The sequence below is a fragment of the Pongo pygmaeus genome, chromosome 3 (assembly GCF_028885625.2).
Source record: "Pongo pygmaeus isolate AG05252 chromosome 3, NHGRI_mPonPyg2-v2.0_pri, whole genome shotgun sequence".
NCBI lineage: Eukaryota > Metazoa > Chordata > Mammalia > Primates > Hominidae > Pongo > Pongo pygmaeus.
The window spans coordinates 167,751,283-167,771,063 of NC_072376.2; the positions used below are offsets into that span (position 1 = coordinate 167,751,283).

Consider the following 19,781-nt stretch of genomic DNA (forward strand, 5'->3'; position numbering starts at 1 on the left):
GCAACCGGGATCCCGCGGCGGGAAAGAATCACTGTGCAGAACCCTGGAGCTGGGAGTCGGCCCGCCCCCCTCCCAAAGAAACCGGGATCCCGCGTACTTCCCGCCGCGAGCGCAGCGGGCCGGCGGCGCCCAATCAGTGAGCTTTCCGGGTCTGTGACGGCCTTCGGCTCCGCCCCCTCGACGGCCATAAAAAGTCGCAGCGAAACTTGCACCTCCGAGCAGCGCGCGCGGCCCTGCCCCCGGCGCGGCCTCCAGGTGTGCTCCTTCTGCGGCTGCTTGTAGCACTGGTCTCACTGTCCCCGCCGTCAGCCACCGGTTCCTTATCCGTCTCATTCCCCCTTGTGGCTTGGCTGAGCCCGTCGCCAGGCCTCGCTGTCCTCCTCCTTTGCCTTCCTCTCTCCTCAGCGGCCGTACTTTGCGCCGTACCTCACCTGGCCTGCAGGTGAGCAGCAGCGCAGCGCCCCTGTCCGGCGAGCTTAACTTGCCCAGCCCGACCCCTGCCGGAGTGGCACCGGCACATCTCCAAGACGCCCTCTTCCCTGCAGGATGAAGAACCCCATGCTGGAGGTTGTGTCTTTACTACTGGAGAAGGTGCTCCTCATCTCCAACTTCACGCTCTTTAGTTCGGGCGCCGCGGGCGAAGACAAAGGGAGGAACAGTTTTTATGAAACCAGCTCTTTCCACCGAGGCGACGTGCTGGAGGTGCCCCGGACCCACCTGACCCACTATGGCATCTACCTAGGAGACAACCGTGTTGCCCACATGATGCCCGACATCCTGTTGGCCCTGACAGACGACGTGGGGCGCACGCAGAAGGTGGTCTCCAACAAGCGTCTCATCCTGGGCGTCATTGTCAAAGTGGCCAGCATCCGCGTGGACACAGTGGAGGACTTCGCCTACGGAGCTAACATCCTGGTCAATCACCTGGACGAGTCCCTCCAGAAGAAGGCACTGCTCAACGAGGAGGTGGCGCGGAGGGCTGAGAAGCTGCTGGGCTTTACCCCCTACAGCCTGCTGTGGAACAACTGCGAGCACTTCGTGACCTACTGCAGATATGGCACCCCTATCAGTCCCCAGTCCGACAAGGTATGATGTGTGACTCCCAGGGGAAGTGGGTTCCGCGGAGATGCCCCCTCCCATCCCTGACCTTTTCTCTTCCTCGCGAGTAGGGATCTAATTCCTGGACACCTCCCCCACCACTTCCATACCATTTTTTTTTTTTTTTTTTTTTTTGAGACGGAGTCTCCCGCTGTCGCCCAGGCTGGAGTGCAGTGGCGCGATCTCCACTCACTGCAAGCTCCGCCTCCCGAGTTCACACCATTCTCCTGCCTCAGCCTCCTGAATAGCTGGGACTACAGGCACCCGCCACCACGCCCGGCTAATTTATTTTTGTATTTTTAGTAGAGATGGGGTTTCACCGTGTTAGCAAGGATGGTCTCGATCTCCTGACCTCGTGATCCTCCCGCCTCGGCATCCCAAAGTGCTGGGATTACAGGCGTGAGCCACCGTGCCCAGCCTTCCATAACATTCTTAAAGTTCTAGATTAAGTAAGGAAAGTTCTGGTGTTCCTAAGGTAGGCTAAGTAAATAAGCAAATGGCAACGTGCATTGCAGGATATCTCGAAATGCATAGAGAAAGGGTGTGGCAATGCAGGACCGCTTCCAGAGATTCCAGAGCTGCCCAGTATTGCTGCAGAAGTCATCAGGTGTCCACCCACAATGTAGTTCAAACGACAAAGGGCAAGTGACTGGGGGTGGGGGATACAAGGAATCAGTCACTGCTGCTTGCAACTTTAACCAAGAATTTCACTTGAAGGGAAGAGGTCCAGAGTTTATATTTAATCCATAACACTACGAAACAAAGTGTGTGCCTTTAAAATAAGGAACCATGCAGTTTTCTCCCTTTGAAAGCTGCATAGAGGGATTTTTCATTGCTTGCTATAAGCTATCAAAATTCCCAGTAAGAGGGCCCCCCTAGCAGGTCCCTTATTCTTGTGTTGGTGCTTCAGAGTTGTATTTTCCTTGGTATTCTGAATTCTTTCTGGGTTGGCTTTAATCCCCATCTAGAATTCCTCATTGTTAAGCATCCTTTACCCATTAGCCCTAAAGGTAGATTACATTGTTTATGGGTTCCTCAGAGATCAATGCAATTAGTTTTCAAGAAGAGATGTTAAACATTGGAAGGTAATTTTTATGAGTATTTTGAAAAATACTCATGATTATTAAATTAGCCACAAATCCAAAGGGAAAAATGGATTTTTATTTCCTTTTAAAACCTCTTAACTTTTAAAAATAGTTAAGATTTTAAGCCTGAAACTTCATTTACAATTGGAAACTTTCTCAGCCTTCATTGCACTTGTTAAAGAAGTCATTGTTAATGTTCAGTCTTTATAATGGAAACCTGGGCAATAACATAATGAGCTTTAGTGTTACTCTTCATGTTTAGATATTTTTGGGACCAGAAAAAGCTAAATCAGTTTTTTTCATGTAACCAGTTTTTAATTGCTCCACATCTTGGTTAATTTTTTTGACCCATTTGGGAACATCTTTCTCTATCCTCTGTGGGAGAGCATGGAAGTATTTTGCTTTTATAGATCGGTGTATGAAACTCCTTGTAGATTTTATAGAGCCACAAAAGACTCAATCTAGGAATTCTTTTCCAAGTAAAATAAAAATACAGTTAGAGCACTGTGCAGCGATTCAAGAATCACAGCTCTAGTCCAGGCCTGTTTAGAAATGAACTCCACCACATTTACAAACACTGGCTCCCAAAGTGTACAAAAGGAAACATGTCAGATTTACTTGGGAACCAAGCAAATCATTTCTCTAAGGAAAAACAGTATTTCTATCAGGTAATTACGAGTTACCCTTTCATGGAACACATATAGCGCTGCATTATATATTTCTACAGAAAAACAGTAACTAGTGCTTTTGTAAGGTAGTAAAATATTTAATCTGCATAAATAACTAGTTGGAGTAGTTTTTCATCTTTGGAAACTTTGTCAGGGTCTACAGAAGTAGAGAAGTGTTTTAATTGCTGTTGCTGCATAGCACCTCTTGTGAAACTGAGTTTTGTCTTCACTTTGAATGGTCTAACAAACAATTTGGCCACAGAGTAGATTTCCCGGGGGAAAAAAAAGTTTTCATCCCAAATTTCCTAATTCTACAAACTGTTTTTGAACATGCACTGAGAGAAGTAGGTCATTAATACTGAAGGAAGGACTGGTTTCTACTTTTTAGAAACATAAGAAATTATTTGATTCTGGGTCTGATTGTTGAGTTCTCCATGTATGCAACTAATATTAACATGAGAGTTTCAAAGTTGCCTCTTACTTAAATTTGAGTTAATAAAAACTCTCAAGAACACACTACCCCTAAGGAAAACACTGCAATTAGTTTGCAAATGAATGAACTGGAAAAGAACATTTACTCCTTTGTGGTAATACTCTTTTTTACAAGTTTAGAAGTCATAAAATTATGGGATTTTTATAATACTGTTGACAATCAGTATTTTGTAAACTAAAAATTCCTTTGGTTAATAACTATTACTATTCCTTATGCTTTTTCTACTATGATTTTTTTTACTTTGTTAATACTGCTCTTTCATTGCCAAAAATGATTGCAAATGCCCCTTTTAATTTGTGTGGATTGAGTTCTCACAAAAGTGTTCCTACGGACTTATTGACCCCTTCTAGAAATTTCCTGCTGTTGAGCACCACTAAAGATGCCTGCTGGTCTGCTGACCAAGTGAACAGGAACAGGGCACTAGACATGAGTTGCTTTTTGAGAAAAATCTGCTTTTGTGGGGAATACAGTCAAAAATGATTTTGATTGACTTAATTATAAATTATCAAGGAAAAAAATAAGGATAACTGTATTTACAACTTAGTCATTTACCAAAGTATATGTCTTCCATCAACCTCCTTTTCTCCCTTTCCTGAAAACTTCAATTTGATCTTTACCATCTTAAAATAGTATACTTCTCAATGCCTTGCTAGTTTATTAAAAAAGGACAAATAGTATGTCTGATAGAAAAATAGGCCAACATCTAGATAAGAGTTTCACACTTGTTTAGGTAATTGTGTAAAAGTATGGATAGAGATAACCATACTGTCAAAATGGTGTATTAAAACATATTGAACTTGTTCATTCTATCCCTTAAGAATTTGGAAACCTAGCTGCCCAGTACCATGCAAGCCACTGTAGAAAACCCTAAAAGAACATAAAATGCCATATCTAGAAACAGCTTAAAATTAATATGAATAGCAAAATCCATATAGAAATGACAATCACTGCATTCTGGCATCGACGGCAATATGGTAGAGATAATTGTCAACAAATAGAGTAGTAATAATAATCATTGTAATACCTTATGTTTATACAGCACGTAGAAGAATACAGAGGACTTGTGCATCAAACATCTCAGTTAATCCTCAGAGCAATTTGAGTGTTCCCATTTGACTACTTGAGGTGACACAGCCAATAAGAGCTGGAGCCAGGACTCAGACATAGGCCATCATTTCTAAGTAAAATTATTTTTCTAAGGAAAACATTACACATATTAGAAGGATGCATTCCTCAGGGGTAGGGACAATATTTGTCTTTTTTTCCAGCAGCCAGTTATGTGTCACATAATTGATCCTGAATTTAGCATATTTAGTCAGGAAATGGGATTTGACAATAAAATTAGACTTTCTATGCCTGTAGATTTTGAGACTTAAAAAAAGTTATCATTGGTATCATTAGATTTTAGAATGGAAGATTGGAAGAATTGAATCTACTTTTAATTGGCCAAATTCTATTATTTTTTCTCAAGATTAGAGACACCTCTTTGCTCATCTAATTTTAAAATATGCTATTGTTATTGATAAGCAGTTTGATGTTTTAAACCTTTAGTCCTGAATAACTATGTGATTATACTTTCTATAGTTTTCTATAAATCTGTATTTACATAGGCAACTGCCATCATTAACTGAGTTGCCTAATGGATCATTTCTGCTACTATACGGTACAGAATCAGAACTGGACTCTTAATATTGTAAATTCTTTTGTAAGTCATAAGAGAAAGTCTGGTTCTTCTGGTAGACAGAAAATAGCTGGGAAAACTGATTTACTGTTTGATATATGTGATTCTTCTTGGGTTTAGCCACCTTTCCTAATTTTCCAAAATTTTATTTTCCAGTTTTGTGAGACTGTGAAGATAATTATTCGTGATCAGAGAAGTGTTCTTGCTTCAGCAGTCTTGGGATTGGCGTCTATAGTCTGTACGGGCTTGATATCATACACTACCCTTCCTGCAATTTTTATTCCATTCTTCCTATGGATGGCTGGCTAACTTCATACCCCCATGTCAGTGTGTGTATTCTGTATGTAAATATGTTTATATTTATAGAGCATCAATCAGTATAAGCATTATTGAGAAAAATGTGACCTGTAACACTGTGTTCTGGATAAAAATGTGATTAGGAATCACGCAAAGTGCTTACTGTGTAAGCCCAAGAACAAAGGCTTTCTGAATCTTCTCAGGCAGTTCAGATTTAAAGCACCATCCAAACCTTGGAAATATGACAGGTTGTGGTAGAATTCAGCAATATGAGAAAACCAGCCCCTAAAATGATAGCCACAAGAGATTAATTGTGTTATTTTTTTTCTCCTGTAATCCTTGTACTGTTAGGCTGAATTTGAAGATTGGAAGACTTATATTGAGACCAGTAACTTTACTGTAAATTTACTTTGTTTCATTGAAAAAACAAATTGATAAACATATTAAACTGGAAGAATTTTGTTTATTCAAATGAAAACATGTTTGATGACTGGTCAAAAAATAAGCTCATAATCTATTTTTTTCATGTAGTATATAAGTCAAGAATGTTTAATTGTCATTACGTGAAACCAATATTGGCAAATAGTACTTTAATGATAAAGTAAATGACCAGAAATTATACAAATCTGTGTTTTCCTGTAAAAATAGCACTATAGTATCACTTGAACAATTCGATTTGGCTTTACTTACTAGGAAGCCCGGAATTCATTATTTTTTTCCTTTTATGTGCCACTGTAGCTACTTTAAATCACTCTGAGAGGTAAATGGATATAGGATTGAAGTTATGTGGGTATTTGGCATGTGTGTGTAAAATAAATATGTAGATAGTCACATACACACAGACTGAGAGACAAATTGTTCTTGATTGCTTTATTATCATCATACTAGTGTGTTCATTATAGAGTATCTGTAGAGGTGAATGTAAAAGTAAGTCCAATCTATTTTCTTATGTCATTGAATTTGTAGTGTTAACTTGCATATATGTTATTGGATGGGTTGTCTTTTAAAGCATTTACTAATGTACTCTGAAATTTTTAAAAGCCTTCAGATTTGTTTTCTAGTCACTTTTTTCCATATCATTTCTAATTATAGTTTATATCCTTAAAAGAAGGATGCCACAGTAGTATGTAAAACCCAAACAAGTAGAACCCAAGCAAATAAAATTATTTAAAATAATTTTAAAGAGGCTTAGTGCTGCCAGTCATGTAAACTGATTCTGCTAAGGGTCTTATAAGAATTGAGATATAACAATGGTAAAACAAGCATTCAAGTACTTTTACAAAATTACCAAATTCTTAAAATGAAGCCACAGCTAGACTTGCATTTCGGGTATTAAAATTGCTTTCTTAACTGTCAAGAATCACAAAATAACAAATCATATTATGAGTGAATATGGGGAGGGTGGGGCCAATCAGTCAATGATAATCTGAACAAATTTTAAGAGCAGATTTTAGATTAATAATGTTTTATCACCACTAATTTGCCCACAACAAACTTAGTATTTAATTTTTCAAATTAAATATTATTTAAGTATTTTAAATAATTAAAACATTAAATGGCAACACCATAGAATATAGGTGTTCTCTGGACCTATTCCAACCACTTAAAATTATCTTAAGTATGCATACATAAAAGCAACCACTATGAGAACTACCGTGTTAGTGGTTTTTCACTTACTGTATATTACCCTTGTAGGAATAGTTTAAGGTAATTCATTTCTTAAAAATATAGTGTCCTGAAATAATTAATTTTTTTGCAAACTTTAGTTATTACAGGCAGCAAAAACCACTGTCTGAAACTAAATCTGTGTTCAAAGATAAAGACCCCTCATTAAAAGCCAAGGACATTCTTAAGATTGGAACTGACATAATTAGTCTTGACTTACTTCATTAAAGCAAGATTCAATTCCTTGTTCATTTGAGTGTTCATTATATGCCAGGCATTGACCAGTTGCAATTTTATGGTCTGGAATTAATATTATTATTTGTAAACTAGCTATAATAGAGTATATACAGTGCTGTGAGAATACAGGGGAAGAAGCAATTAAATCTGCTAGAAGGGTAGGAGAAATCTATATGCAGGAGGCAATGCTAGCATTAAGCCAAGAAATAGTGTGAGGTGACCTTATCACACTGATGTGTTCAACTGTTTATGGGAAAAGGAAATTAGGATGGTTTTATTTGTGAAATGTTCTACAACGCTAGAACTGTTGAACTTCTTGGGAGAAAAGGAGAGTCTTTGTTTTGTTGTGCTGAGTTTGATTAGTTGCTTAACAAAGTAGAAAGAAAAGCACATCTTCCTGATCACAGTTATAAAAGAAACCCTGAGGCCAGGCACGGTGGCTCAAGCCTGTAATCCCAGCACTTTGGGAGGCCGAGGAGGGAGGATCACGAGGTCAGGAGGTCGAGACCGTCCTGGCTAACACAGTGAAACCCTGTCTCTACTAAAAATACAAAATTAGCAGGGTGTGGTGGCCAGCACCTGTAGTCCCAGCTACTCATGAGGTTGAGGCAGGAGAACGGCGTGAACCGAGGAGGCGGAGCTTGCAGTGAGTGGAGATTGCACCACTGCACTCCAGCCTGGGCAACAGTGAGACTCCATCTCAAAAAAAAAAAAAAAAAAAAAAAAAAAAAAGAAGAAACACCGAGCCATTAATGTGTCTCGTAACAGTTCACGAATTTCTCTGGGCTTCATCCATTAAGATTCATCCTTATGCTCCTGCAAGTCTCTTATATTTATGTATTTCTATTCTGATTTCTGAAATGATAACCTAGTAGTATCTGATGAAGTTTTTTCATGCTTATTGTATTTTTGTCATAGATGAAGGAAGAATAGAACTAACTAGGGCTAAGATGAATTAATGTAAGTGTCAGATACTAGGCAGGCATTAGGAATGAAATGATGAATGAGGCATGGACCTGTTCCTCAAGAGTTTATGGCCCAGTAGACATAATTGTATTAGGACTTTCTGCAGTTGACATTTGCATAAAGCTGACTGACTGAAGGAACAGAAAGTGAGACGGTTGATTTTAACAGATATGACCAAATTTATACAAACCATGTACCAACACTTAAAAGATGGGTGGATATATTCCAGGAAACAGATTTTGGGCAGGACATTCCATGCACTGGAAACAGCATGAGCAAATGCATGAAAATTGCCTACAACATGCCTGGCACATAGCTGTGAGGTACCCTATTAGTTGTTGACTTGAAAACATGGAACTACATAGGGCATTCAGGCAAGTGCAAGTGTTTCAGGGGCCAGGGCAGAGCAAGAGTGCTGAGTAAAGATGTCAGAAAAGGAAAGCAATGGTCTGGTACAAGTCTTGTGTAGAACAAGAAGTTAAGACTTGAACAGGCAATCGAGATTTGGGGTTCAGAAAGATAAATCTCAAAAGTATGGAGGACAAAGGGACTCATTTTAAAGGACTAGCTAAGATGCTCAATCTCTAAAAAAAAAGGTCTGTATTCGTGAGAGTAGAGAGAAAGGGTGTTAAGGAAGAGTCAACAGACTTTAGCAAAATCCTTTTATTTGATTCATGCATAACTCCTGATGGAGTGTCAAGGAAGACTCATTCACTTTTCTTTCCTGCCAGAAAGTTGGTTCTTGCAAAATAGATTAACTTGATGACTATGTGTATATTGGATACTCCTAATTTTAGCTCTGTTAGATATGTTTCTTTCTAAGGACAAGCAACTATGTATAGATTTGTTGTTTAAATTTTTTTTTCAGTATATATACGTTTCTTGTTTTTCTATTTTTCTACTTCATACTGTTAATGTCAAATATCAAAAATGTTTTCCAGCAATATCAAGTTATGGCAATGGCAAAAGTCCTTGTTGTAGATGAGAAGCATATAAGAAATGGTTGCCAATCTTTGTTTTGTATGATCTATTTAGAGTTTTAACCAACCTAGATCTGTCAGCTAAGCTAATTTTATATTTGGTATACATGCATGTCAAATAAAGTTAATTTTACATACTATTCTCTCTTGTCTTTGAATTTCAAATACATAAATGTAGATCACAAACTTTTTTTTTCAGCATGGTAGCCTGAAGAATTTTGCCTCTCCAAGCTTCCTTTACAGATTACCAAACATAGTTTTATGCATTTGAAGTTAAAACTTTACGTGGATCTGTCTTCAGACTGATAATATCTATGTTATCCATATCTTGAAGCCTACCTTGATTTTGTAGGAATACGTTCTGTGTAATGTTAAATAACATATCCCTTCTCCATTGCACAAAATTAAGTAACAATGACAACAAATAATTACTCATAACATGAACTCTATACAGTTGACCCTTGGGCAAAACAAGTTTTGTTTGTTTTTGTTTTTGAGACATGGTCTCTCTTTGTCTTACAGGCTGCAGTATAGGGACACAATCCTAGCTCACTGTAATCTCAAACTCCTGGTCTCAAGCGTTCCTCCTGCCTCAGCCTCCTAAGTAGCTGGGACTACAGATGCATGCCACAATGCCCAGCTAATTTTAAATTTTTTCACAGAGATGGAGTCTTGCTATGTTGCCTGGGCTGGTCTTGAACTCCTGGCTTTAATTGACCCTCCCACCTAAGCCTCCAAAAGCACTAGGATTATAGGTGTGAGCCACCAGGCCCAGTGACAACACGGGTTTTAACTGGGTGGGTCCATTTACGTGCAAAATTTTTCAACCAAATGTGGACAGAAAATAAAGTATTCCTAGGATCTGAAACCTGCTTATATAGGGAGGGCCAACTTCTGTATATGTGGGTTCCATTTCCTGCAGGGCTGACTGCCAGACTTGACTATGTGTGGATTTGGGTGTACATGGGGGTCCTGGGCCAATCCTCTGAAGATATCGAGGGAACACTGTAACCAGATTTATAGGTGAGGAGGGAATGGGATGTAAGTAGAAGCAAATTCCAGGGCCAGTCTTGAAATGCATTCATAGCAGTGCCAAAGACCATAGAGATTACTGAGCTTAATGCTTAGCCATCCAACGACATTTAAAGATGTGGAAAATCAGGCTCCTAGGGGTTGAGGTGCTTCAGAGAAAGACCCAGAACTTTGCTCCAGATTTCATTCCATTATACCTCCCTGAGGTATAATGGCTCCCTGAGATCTCCCAGGGATTAGAAAAACTTTTCTCCAATGAATGTATTTCTTGCACACCTTCTATGTACTTTAAGCAGGATCACACAAGAATAAACTGGTTAGAATCTTAGTCCTGGAATTGCTCAGACTAATGTAAAAGAATGGCAAGATTTCAAAATAATGGTAGGCTTGTACAAGTGTCAGAAGAGCAGACATGAAAACTTTACCTGTCTGATGGGGACCAATAAAGGAGAGGGGTGTCACGTCACAGAAGTCTTCATTAATACCTTAACTGACCTGTAAATAATATGAACACTTAAGGTGAAAAAGACCTCCTTTTTCCAGGCCTTTCAGGCACAGGGAGGAGCAACTATTACACAAAGGGGTGGAGTCAGGAGAACCCATATCACAGTTGGGTTACAACAGGGCGTTAAGAACAATCACTTGAGATTATATTGTTGCTGTGAGAGAAAGGTGCCAGTCCTGCCACAAAGAACTCACCATTCCTTTGGAGAAGAACAAGTCTGACTCAGATGATGCTGCAGACAGGAGGCAAGTTCCCGGAAGACTTTGCATTGTGAAAGTTTGGAGAGGAAAGAAAGCATTTCCCAAACTTTTCAACTGGCTCCGGTGAGTATTAGGAGCATGTGATTTTCTGAAACACATGAAGAAGAGGTGTGTAGTTAGTCTGTGAGGAAAAGAAACACTTTTTTTTTTTTGGATGGGGTTTCATTTAAGGTTACATGGAGAAGTGGAAAGTACAGAAATCACTTCAGCGCTCAGCAGATGAATAGTCACTGCTCCCTGCTCAGCTCACAACTGTTCCTGCATCCTCAAACAACTCTAGTGATATCTTCTTCTCAAGTCTGGATTCTGGTGCTGCTATTTGCTCCCATTTAGCTTATGATGGCTACTTGCGTGGTGGCCCACGTACTGCCACTAACTCACACTGCACCATTGTTTCTGCTGCCTTGTGGTTTTCATTACACTTCTACACTGTTACTTTTAGCTTCTGCTCCACTGTGCCTGGTTGCTGTCTTCATTTAAAATTGCAAAGGGATCTAACCAAGCTGACCATTTACTATGCAATATTTGTGGTCACAGTAAACAGTTCTCTAGCCAGGCTACTGCATGGACCATTGATTCCCCTGATGGCCTTTAGGTCTGGTACCTTCAGATCAGGTGACATCCTTAGGCTAATCACTTGTTGCCAAATTGCACGACCATGAGTTCCCAGGCATGGAGATCTACTCTCATTCTTAAGGAGCTACTCATAACTGATGTTGCTTGGAGGATGGCTGTCTGCTTTAGTTTAAATGGGAGAGCTATATCTAATGATCACTTTAAAGAGCTTATTCTGTAGCAATATAGAGAATGGATTGGACGAGGAGATGTAAATTAAAGAATATGAAGTCTATTACCAAGATGCAGAAGAGAACTGATGAAGACTAGATGAAGTCAGTGTCAGTGGAGATGGAGGGGACAGAATGGATTGATTTGAGGGGTGTGAAAAATGGAGAGTGTTTCATATAGGGTTCAACCAAGGAAACAAAAACCATTCTAGGAACTGTCTGGTGGTGTGCGTGCATAAGATATACCATGGCTTCTCCTTTCCTTTCCTCTCACCCTCCAATCTCCTGTAAGGACTTCACATTGGGCAGCTAATGCAGAAACCAGCTAACAGGAGAGCCTGGAAAACAGCCTGCTGAGCAAGCCAAAAAATGTATCTGAGGGACAACAGGCCGAGGCAGGACCAGATTAGTGTGACTGATTGTACTGTGGCATCATTGCTAATTTAGGGGAATTTTTAAAAAATGAGGCTTGGGAGAAGTATGAATCTGGATTTGGATCTATGAAGTCTGAGTAGCCCAGGGTCTCACAGTTCTCACAGGTAGGCAATAGGAACTCTGTCTCATAAGACAGAGTTCAGGGATAGGAATGTATTTGGGAGTTATTATAACAGTGGTGGTTCAGGCCAAGGATGTGAGTGAGCTAGACCATCCTGGGGAAGTTTATGAAGAACTTTTTTTTGTTTTTTAAGATAAGGATGGAAGACTAGGGTCACAAACAAGGGGAAGGAAGAACGATCCAGAATAGTTCCAGGAGGAGACTGCAAAATAATGGTACAAAAAGTTAGAGCAGACCTCATACAGGAGAGATTGTATGAGGAAGCCAAGGGGGAGTGAGCTTTTGAAGGTATGGGTGTGAACAGCATCAAGATACAGAAATGAGATAAGAACTGATTAGTGCCTACACTGGATTTGGCAAAAAGGAGACTGTGAGTGACCTTGACTGTGAGTGATAGGCATTCCACTAACTTCAAGTATGGGGGTGTTAGGGATGTTGTGGTTGCGGGGAGAAGGCAGATTGTGGGTTGAGATTTAAATGGAAAATGACTATGAGCTTCTCTTTGTAGCAGTTTGGTGGGAGAAGAAAGAAACAGATAAAGCCCAAAGACTCAGAAAGCAGTATAACGTGATATCTCTTACTACTGCCGCATGCTTTAGAACAAAATGTACCATGACCTGTCGCGTTAATATTTGTAATTATTTTCTGAGGGACAAACACTCTTTTTTGTGACATTATCACAATTGTACTTTTTTTCCAAGACTGATTACTATCAGAGGTTCAGTCTAATCAATGAGCATTCTCATTTCTACTGGCTTCTTTGAAAAGAACACATATTCAGATTCAGAGTCTAACAGGCTCAGAGGATTGGGAAAGGGTAGAAATTAAAACCGCACTGCATGGGACTCTCAATTCTTGGGCTCTCATTCAAACATTGAGGAAAGTCCATTACCATTCCTTCCCTTTCACAGAATGATAGAACAGAGAGATCAAGACACAGTGCAAGACTCAAACTTTCGGAAACTTTTTGACCAGCATGACCTCATAAATACTTCAGATTCTTTATAATTAAATTATTCATTGAAAAATAGAATTGAAGGTTAAATAAATCCAGGTGGCTAACAGAGCCAATGACAATCGGACAAAGTAATGGTTTCTTATCCCTTTGTCCTTGTTTATGATGAGCCAAACGATTCCAAATTCAAAAATTTATCAGATAAACAACACTTGTCTGCTAAGCCTGGCTCAGCAGCAGCTGCCCCCAAGAATCTGTTCAGGCAGAAGAATCAGCTTTTTAAGCTTTATGTTGGTCCAGACACCTGATCTGACCAGGTGTCTCACTGCTGGGTAGAAACCTAAAAGGTAGCAATTGCTACATGCTTGATGAACATCAAGATTTATTTCTTCTTCAATCCCCCCATGCCCCCAATTCTCTGCTTTACACATCACATCTCCACACACATCTTTCTCTACTTTACCTCTGACAAGTCACAGACAAATGACTGCCAGGGAATTTAACCACGGTAAATTATTTCACACTACATGCAATTTTTCTGGATTGGAAGTTGAGGTGACAATAAACTTTACATTTAAAAATATAAAGGCACTTAAGGAATAATTCAAGATGGGAGAAAATCTGAAAATGAGATTGAAGGAAGTGGATTTGCACCACCTCAGTATGTTTGCGGGACAACTCCTCTGTGAAGTGAAGCAGCAGGCAACCATCAGGGTTCATCTCACTGCTGCAGCAGCAGCTGGTGCATTGCCACAGCTCGGCCGGATTTCTTCACTTTGCTAGTGATCCTCCTGACCACCCTGCGAGCCAGTGCAATGGGGATTCTCCCTCATCAGATATTTTTGAGGCAACGTTCTTTTTGCATTTATTCTCGATACACCTCAGCTATAGGATTTCTGGTCTCAAAATATGGTTCTTTGCTTGGTTTTCAAACTCAAACTTATCCCCGCAAAAGGAAGTCCATTCTTCAATTTGTACTAGAAAGTGGGAATGAATGGCGTAGATTAGTTGCAGTCTTTTTCTTCTTCTAATAGGGCAGAAATACAAGTTTCAGTCACTATTTTGGGGTACTGTGTGGTTTAAATTTGCATCACTGAAATAATTGTCATCATGGCTTTACCTGAGAGTTTGGACGTTTACCCTCTTACAGTGTAATTAATTACATAAAATTTGTCATCTTGCCGGTTTCCCCTTTATGTTTTATTATTATTTTATTTTTATTTTCTTACTTAGAGAAAAATGAATCAACTTTCATTCTCAGAACTTGGTCTTTATTTTTTTCCAATGTAAAAGAAAACTTTGTGCTCATGTTCCTATCATGTCTAGGCTCAGGTGCCTTAGCTCTCAAGGACTTCACCTGCTCTTCTGGACTTTTCCATGCAAGGTGAACAGATGCAACGTGCAGAGTGAGCACTCTGCAAGAGACCAGAGCGTGAAAGCTTTATTAACAAACTGAAACTATGGAATGTCACCACAACCTTGCCAAGCTGATTTATGATCAAAGTGCAGTGAAATGGCAATGCTATCTTGTAGTTATGTGACCAACGCTGAATATCATTCATAATAGCACAGAATGGGATCACAAGTTTCTTGAGGAGCCATGGATGCCCAAGTGTAGGGGAGAATCTTTAGATCATGAGCACTCCTGAACTCCAGTAATTATCAGTCAGAAGTGGACAGTCATGGCAACTCTTGGTGTGATCATCTACTGAATCAGAGATGACAACACATTCAGAGCTCCTGGATGATAGAGAGGCTTAGGCCAGAGCCAATCTAATCCCTTATCTTTATATGCAAGTTAGAGACCTATAATAACATAGGAAACTCCAGGAATTTTTGTAATAGAACCAGAGCAAAAATCTGACTTTCCTGACACTTATTCCCTGTTCTGCTCTGGGGATTCTATATTGATGTATTGTTTGCAAGCTCGCCAGCAGATATGATTCTTATTCCACACTGGTATCATTGGTAGCTTATTTGGAGAGAAAAACTTCGATCCCAAAGTTATCGTCCCACCTAGACAGCAGGACAGACTCTTAGAAAAGTAGAAAAGATCAATTTTTATCCCTTCTGCCCTCTTTTTTGGATTGCTTGATTCTTTTCCTTGCCAGGCTCAAATAACTGGTACAAATTTTGCCTGGCATGGAAGATACCTGGTAGAATCAAGGAGTTCTTCCAAGAACCCAGAGGATCTGTAGGGTTCCACATTTGTAGCCTTAAAGCATTAACTTTTTCCTGGAAGGGCAAGGCAGCCAGCTTATTCCCATGACAGAGAATTCAGTTCCTTCACTCCTTTCATTCAGTTCACATGTATTCACTGTCCACAATATGCTAGGCATTGAACTTAGCAGTGGGGCTACAGAGGTAAAGGACAAAAGTTTCCATTCTCATGGAAAAGGTATGTTGTGACCACAGAGTTACAATTATCTGAGTTGAAAACAGCTTCAGAAAATATATAGCATTTTAGGATTTATTATTTCATAACATACTTTTACATGTTTGCTCATTTAATAACTGTCACCCCCCATAAGGCAAAGAAGAAACTGAGCCTATAAATATCAAATGACTTAGCTTATCATATAGCCATTTTAACCAACAAGGTAACTGTGATTCTCATTTTACAAACAAGAAGACTGAGGCTAAACACACTAAATGTTTTATTCAAGATCCTATAGTCAGTGATGTTATATTAAGACTCATACCTCAGTATTTTCACTCAAAATTCTGCAATGTATCACATGCCCTATTTGTAGGGAAACCAAGTAAATATAGTCATTACTTTCTTTCCAAGATCACAGTGCTACAGTTAGCCAGTGGCCACTTGACATGATGAGAAGGCAACACATTTATTTCTAATAAATAAATGTGCTTTTTGACTCACCTGTGCTTTTTGACTATAAAGTTCAATATGATATAACACTTCTAACTTCTTAAAATCCTCACCTAGGGAAGTAGTATGGAAAGATATGGCAATGCCTGCCCCTGGAGCCTGAAATTTAAGCTGAGACAATTAATGCCTAGTTTTAGTTTTGTTAATGTATCTGTTATGGGCTATTTGTGTATCCGCTAAATTCATATACTGAAATCCTAACCCCCAGTGTGATGGTATTTGGAGGTGGGACCTTTGGGAGGTGATTAGAGTTAGATGACATCATAGGGTGGTGTCCCATGATGGTATTAGTGTCCTTAGAAGGAGAGACCAGAGATCTCTCTCTCTGTCTCTCTCCCTGCCATGTGAGGACACAGTGAGAAGGTGGCCATCTGCAAGCCAGGAAAATGACCTCCACCAGGAATGGAATCTGCCAACACCTTGGTCTTGGACTTCTCAGACTCCAGAACAATGAGAAATAAATGTCTGTTAAGTCACCCAGTCTATGGTATTTTCTTATAGCAGCTTGAGCTAAGACAGTAGCCATGCAAGTTGCACCCAGTTACACCACATACTTTTCATGTTCAGCAATCCCCAACGAGGACAGTATGGGGTTTATGAGCTGACACCATTATAAACAGTCTATACGCCACAGTGAACTGTTGGCAAAGCAACTTCCTTTTGTGAAGCAATGTCACAACAGGTATTAAGATAAAACAAAAGCCTGTAATAGTAAGAGATGTGTCCCTGTGTCTTGTTCATTGGTATACATACAGATGCACACATAGGTTCCTAAACTGAGCATCTTGGTAATTGGGATTTACTCTCTAGGTGTATGAGGAAAAGTTATTTCTGGGCAACAAAATGTGCATTCCAAATTATAGTGCTGAAACTCACCTGGTCCAATGCTGAGAAGCTGGGATGCAGTGATGGCAAATGGACCACCCTGGCTCTCCACTAGTGGGGAATGGTGCAATCCTTCTCAAGGCCTCCAGGCCTATTGCAATGACAGACCTGGTTACAAATCAAAGGATATCATTTACATGTGTGATGTATGTAATGTTGATTCAGCAGAAATCTGTCTTGGCCATTTTCTAAGAGTGGACAGGCCTTAATCCTCCTATAGTTCTCCCTCAGAGTCTTTAGCACTTATAAACCAAGCCCTAGAATCTTTGCTGATGTTGTTGAGAAGCCAAGAGCGAGGCCACTGTCAGGTCAGAATGGTGAGGTCCTGAAGAAGAAATCAGCCTAGGAGATGGGAAATATGTTGGAAGGCAAAGTGGAAGACAGGCAGGGCAAGTGGTTCATGACAGTGCCTGTTGGAAGGCCATGTGGTCCAGTCTTATAAAGACAGTCCTTCCAGCTTCATATGGCCCCTCTAGGTACTTACTAAGTGCTAACCTGAACGTTTGCAGCGGTGTGGGAAAACAAAGACCACACCAAGTGCCCTCTGCAGATGGGGGCTCAATTGGTGGATGCAGGTCCAGCACCCTTCTTTTACCAGGGATTCTAAAATGGGAGATGGGAGGCTGAGCACAAAGGCTGGCTCTTGTAATCTCAGCTACTTGGCAGGCTGAGGCAGGAGGATGACTTGAGCCCAGGAGTTTGAAACCAGCCTGGGCAACATAGCAAGACATGGTCTCTAAAAAAATTAAAAAGTTAGCCAGGTGTGGTGGTGCACCCCTGTAATCCCAGTTACTCAGGAGGCTGAGGCGGGAGGATCACTTCAGCCTGGGAAGTCAAGGCTGCAGTAAGCTGTGATTGTGCCACTGCACTCCAGCCTGGATGACACAATGAAACCCCGTCTTATAGATGATAGATAAAATGGGCAGTGGAGGGAGGCAGAGCTCAAGAGGCTAAGCCACTCCAAAACACCTCTGTGCTGAAAGTTTGAAATTGATGAGTTTGCCTTGTTTACAGTTTGTCTTACTCCTTAACAAAATTATACACTTTCCAAAGGAGTTTTTTAGTGTCTGGTAGTCACAGTGTACATAGCACTCATAAATTATAAAGCATGAATACAATTTCATGGTCCCCCAGAGTTATTCTATTTTTTATAAAGTTCTATAGACAGGCAATCAAGGTAAGGAAGATCTTTCATTTCTAGCTGCTCAGGAGACTTACGTTCAAACATCTAACCAACGATTCTTTTTCTTTTTTCTTTCTACCTTCCTCCCTGCAACAAGTTTATACTGAGTACCTGAGCACAAAGCGGGTGCTGTGCCTGTTTCTGCTCTGGTTTGGAAGAAGAAACACCAAGTCTTCCTCACAATCAGAATGCAGAGGGTAGGTCTGTGTGGTCTCTCAATCTTATGCCTGACAGTATTAGTGGTGATATTATTCAGGCTGCAGCTTACATGCGTGCATAAACCTCGCACTTATCTCCATGCATTGTAAATTTCCTATTTAATCCTTTGCTTATCTTATCCCAGAGTTTGAAGTCCCTATTCTTAAGACTGGATCTGGGTTTAAGGTACAAAAGATTTTTCCTTTCTGTCTTCTTAAATTTCTTCTGTTGCCCAGATGACTATCATATAAAAAACCATTTTGACATGCACCGATATGAAGTGGATTTGACTGGCTCTGAGAGCACCACAGTTTTCTGGGGTGTTTGCCCCACTGTCCACCGTGGGAACCCCATCAATTCAGCATGTGAGCTTTTAGGTTGGCTACATTACCCATTTCCATCATTACTCTCGTCATTAAAAATATATATAAATAAAATAAAATAAACAAAAAAAACACTACTTCTCTATTGGATGTTCTTCTGTTTTAATGGGAGACTGTCAGAATAATTTTCTTATTTCTAGATTTAATGGGAATATAACTAGTCAAACTGGAAGTTTTGTTATTCAGTTCTCTAATTTTTCTGTGTTGTTTCACAAATGTGATCACATTTATTTGCAGTTCCTCACCACAATTTCATTTTTCTCTGATGAGTCTATTCAGTCTTCATGGAGAAATCTCTGTGATAAAACAAAAAGGCCTGACATTTTTGTCTTGCTCCATTAAAATGATCCCCATTGAAAGTTATTACATCCACTGAAAATTATCTGTTTTAATTTTCTCTAGTATAAATGGGGGTATTACTACTTACCTCTCAGGATTACTGTGAAGGTTAAAGTATGTTGAGCCCTTCAGTGGGCTTGGCACATAGATGTTCTTAATAAATGTTAACCAAGAGGCTGTAGGTAGTATCACCCCCTTCATATTCTGAACAGTATTTCTAGGCTTACAGTTCCTCCTAGTACCTACATATCAATTCTTTCTGCTAACGTTTATTAAAGAGATCCTTGTGTCTTCTAGCTTCTGCACCACAACTGAGCTCTCAGAATCAAAGCAGCTGCTTGGCCCTCCTGCTGCCAAACTTTGGGGAGCATGTTCAGGCCCTGTGGTTTTTGGGTGGCACCATGAGCCCTGGGGTGGCTGTCAGTCCCTCTAGCCACTCCATTAGACTGATCTGACCCAGCTGCTGAACTTTTGGAACTTTTGGAAATTCCAGTAATGGCCAGACTGGCTTGGCTTACAGCAAATGGATGTGATGGCTCTTTTAAAGCAATCAGTTTATGAAAAGAAAGGATATGGGCTGTAAAGTGCTTTTTTTTTTTTTTTTTGTCAAAGCTGCCGAACAAGAAAGTTTGTTTGTCAG

At 40.1% G+C, this 19,781-nt stretch overlaps 1 protein-coding gene and 1 long non-coding RNA gene across 2 annotated transcripts in view; one reads left to right on the plus strand and one right to left on the minus strand.

The window, feature by feature from the left end:
* Nucleotides 1-211: 211 nt before the first annotated feature.
* Nucleotides 212-9,310, plus strand: LRAT (lecithin retinol acyltransferase). The gene is made up of 3 exons (XM_063664227.1): nt 212-442; nt 546-1,086; nt 5,182-9,310. Exons 2-3 carry the CDS (start codon nt 547-549, stop codon nt 5,332-5,334), a joined length of 693 nt encoding a protein of 230 aa, XP_063520297.1. The 5' UTR covers nt 212-442; nt 546; the 3' UTR covers nt 5,335-9,310.
* LOC134739477 (uncharacterized) overlaps nt 5,486-19,781 on the minus strand; it is a 33,581-nt gene continuing 19,285 nt past the window's right edge. The window contains exons 3-6 of the long non-coding RNA XR_010126158.1: nt 17,030-17,146; nt 10,902-11,055; nt 10,628-10,697; nt 5,486-5,607 (exon numbers count right to left, since the gene is read on the minus strand). This is a non-coding gene — a long non-coding RNA (uncharacterized LOC134739477). The remainder of the gene's footprint in view (nt 5,608-10,627; nt 10,698-10,901; nt 11,056-17,029; nt 17,147-19,781) is intronic.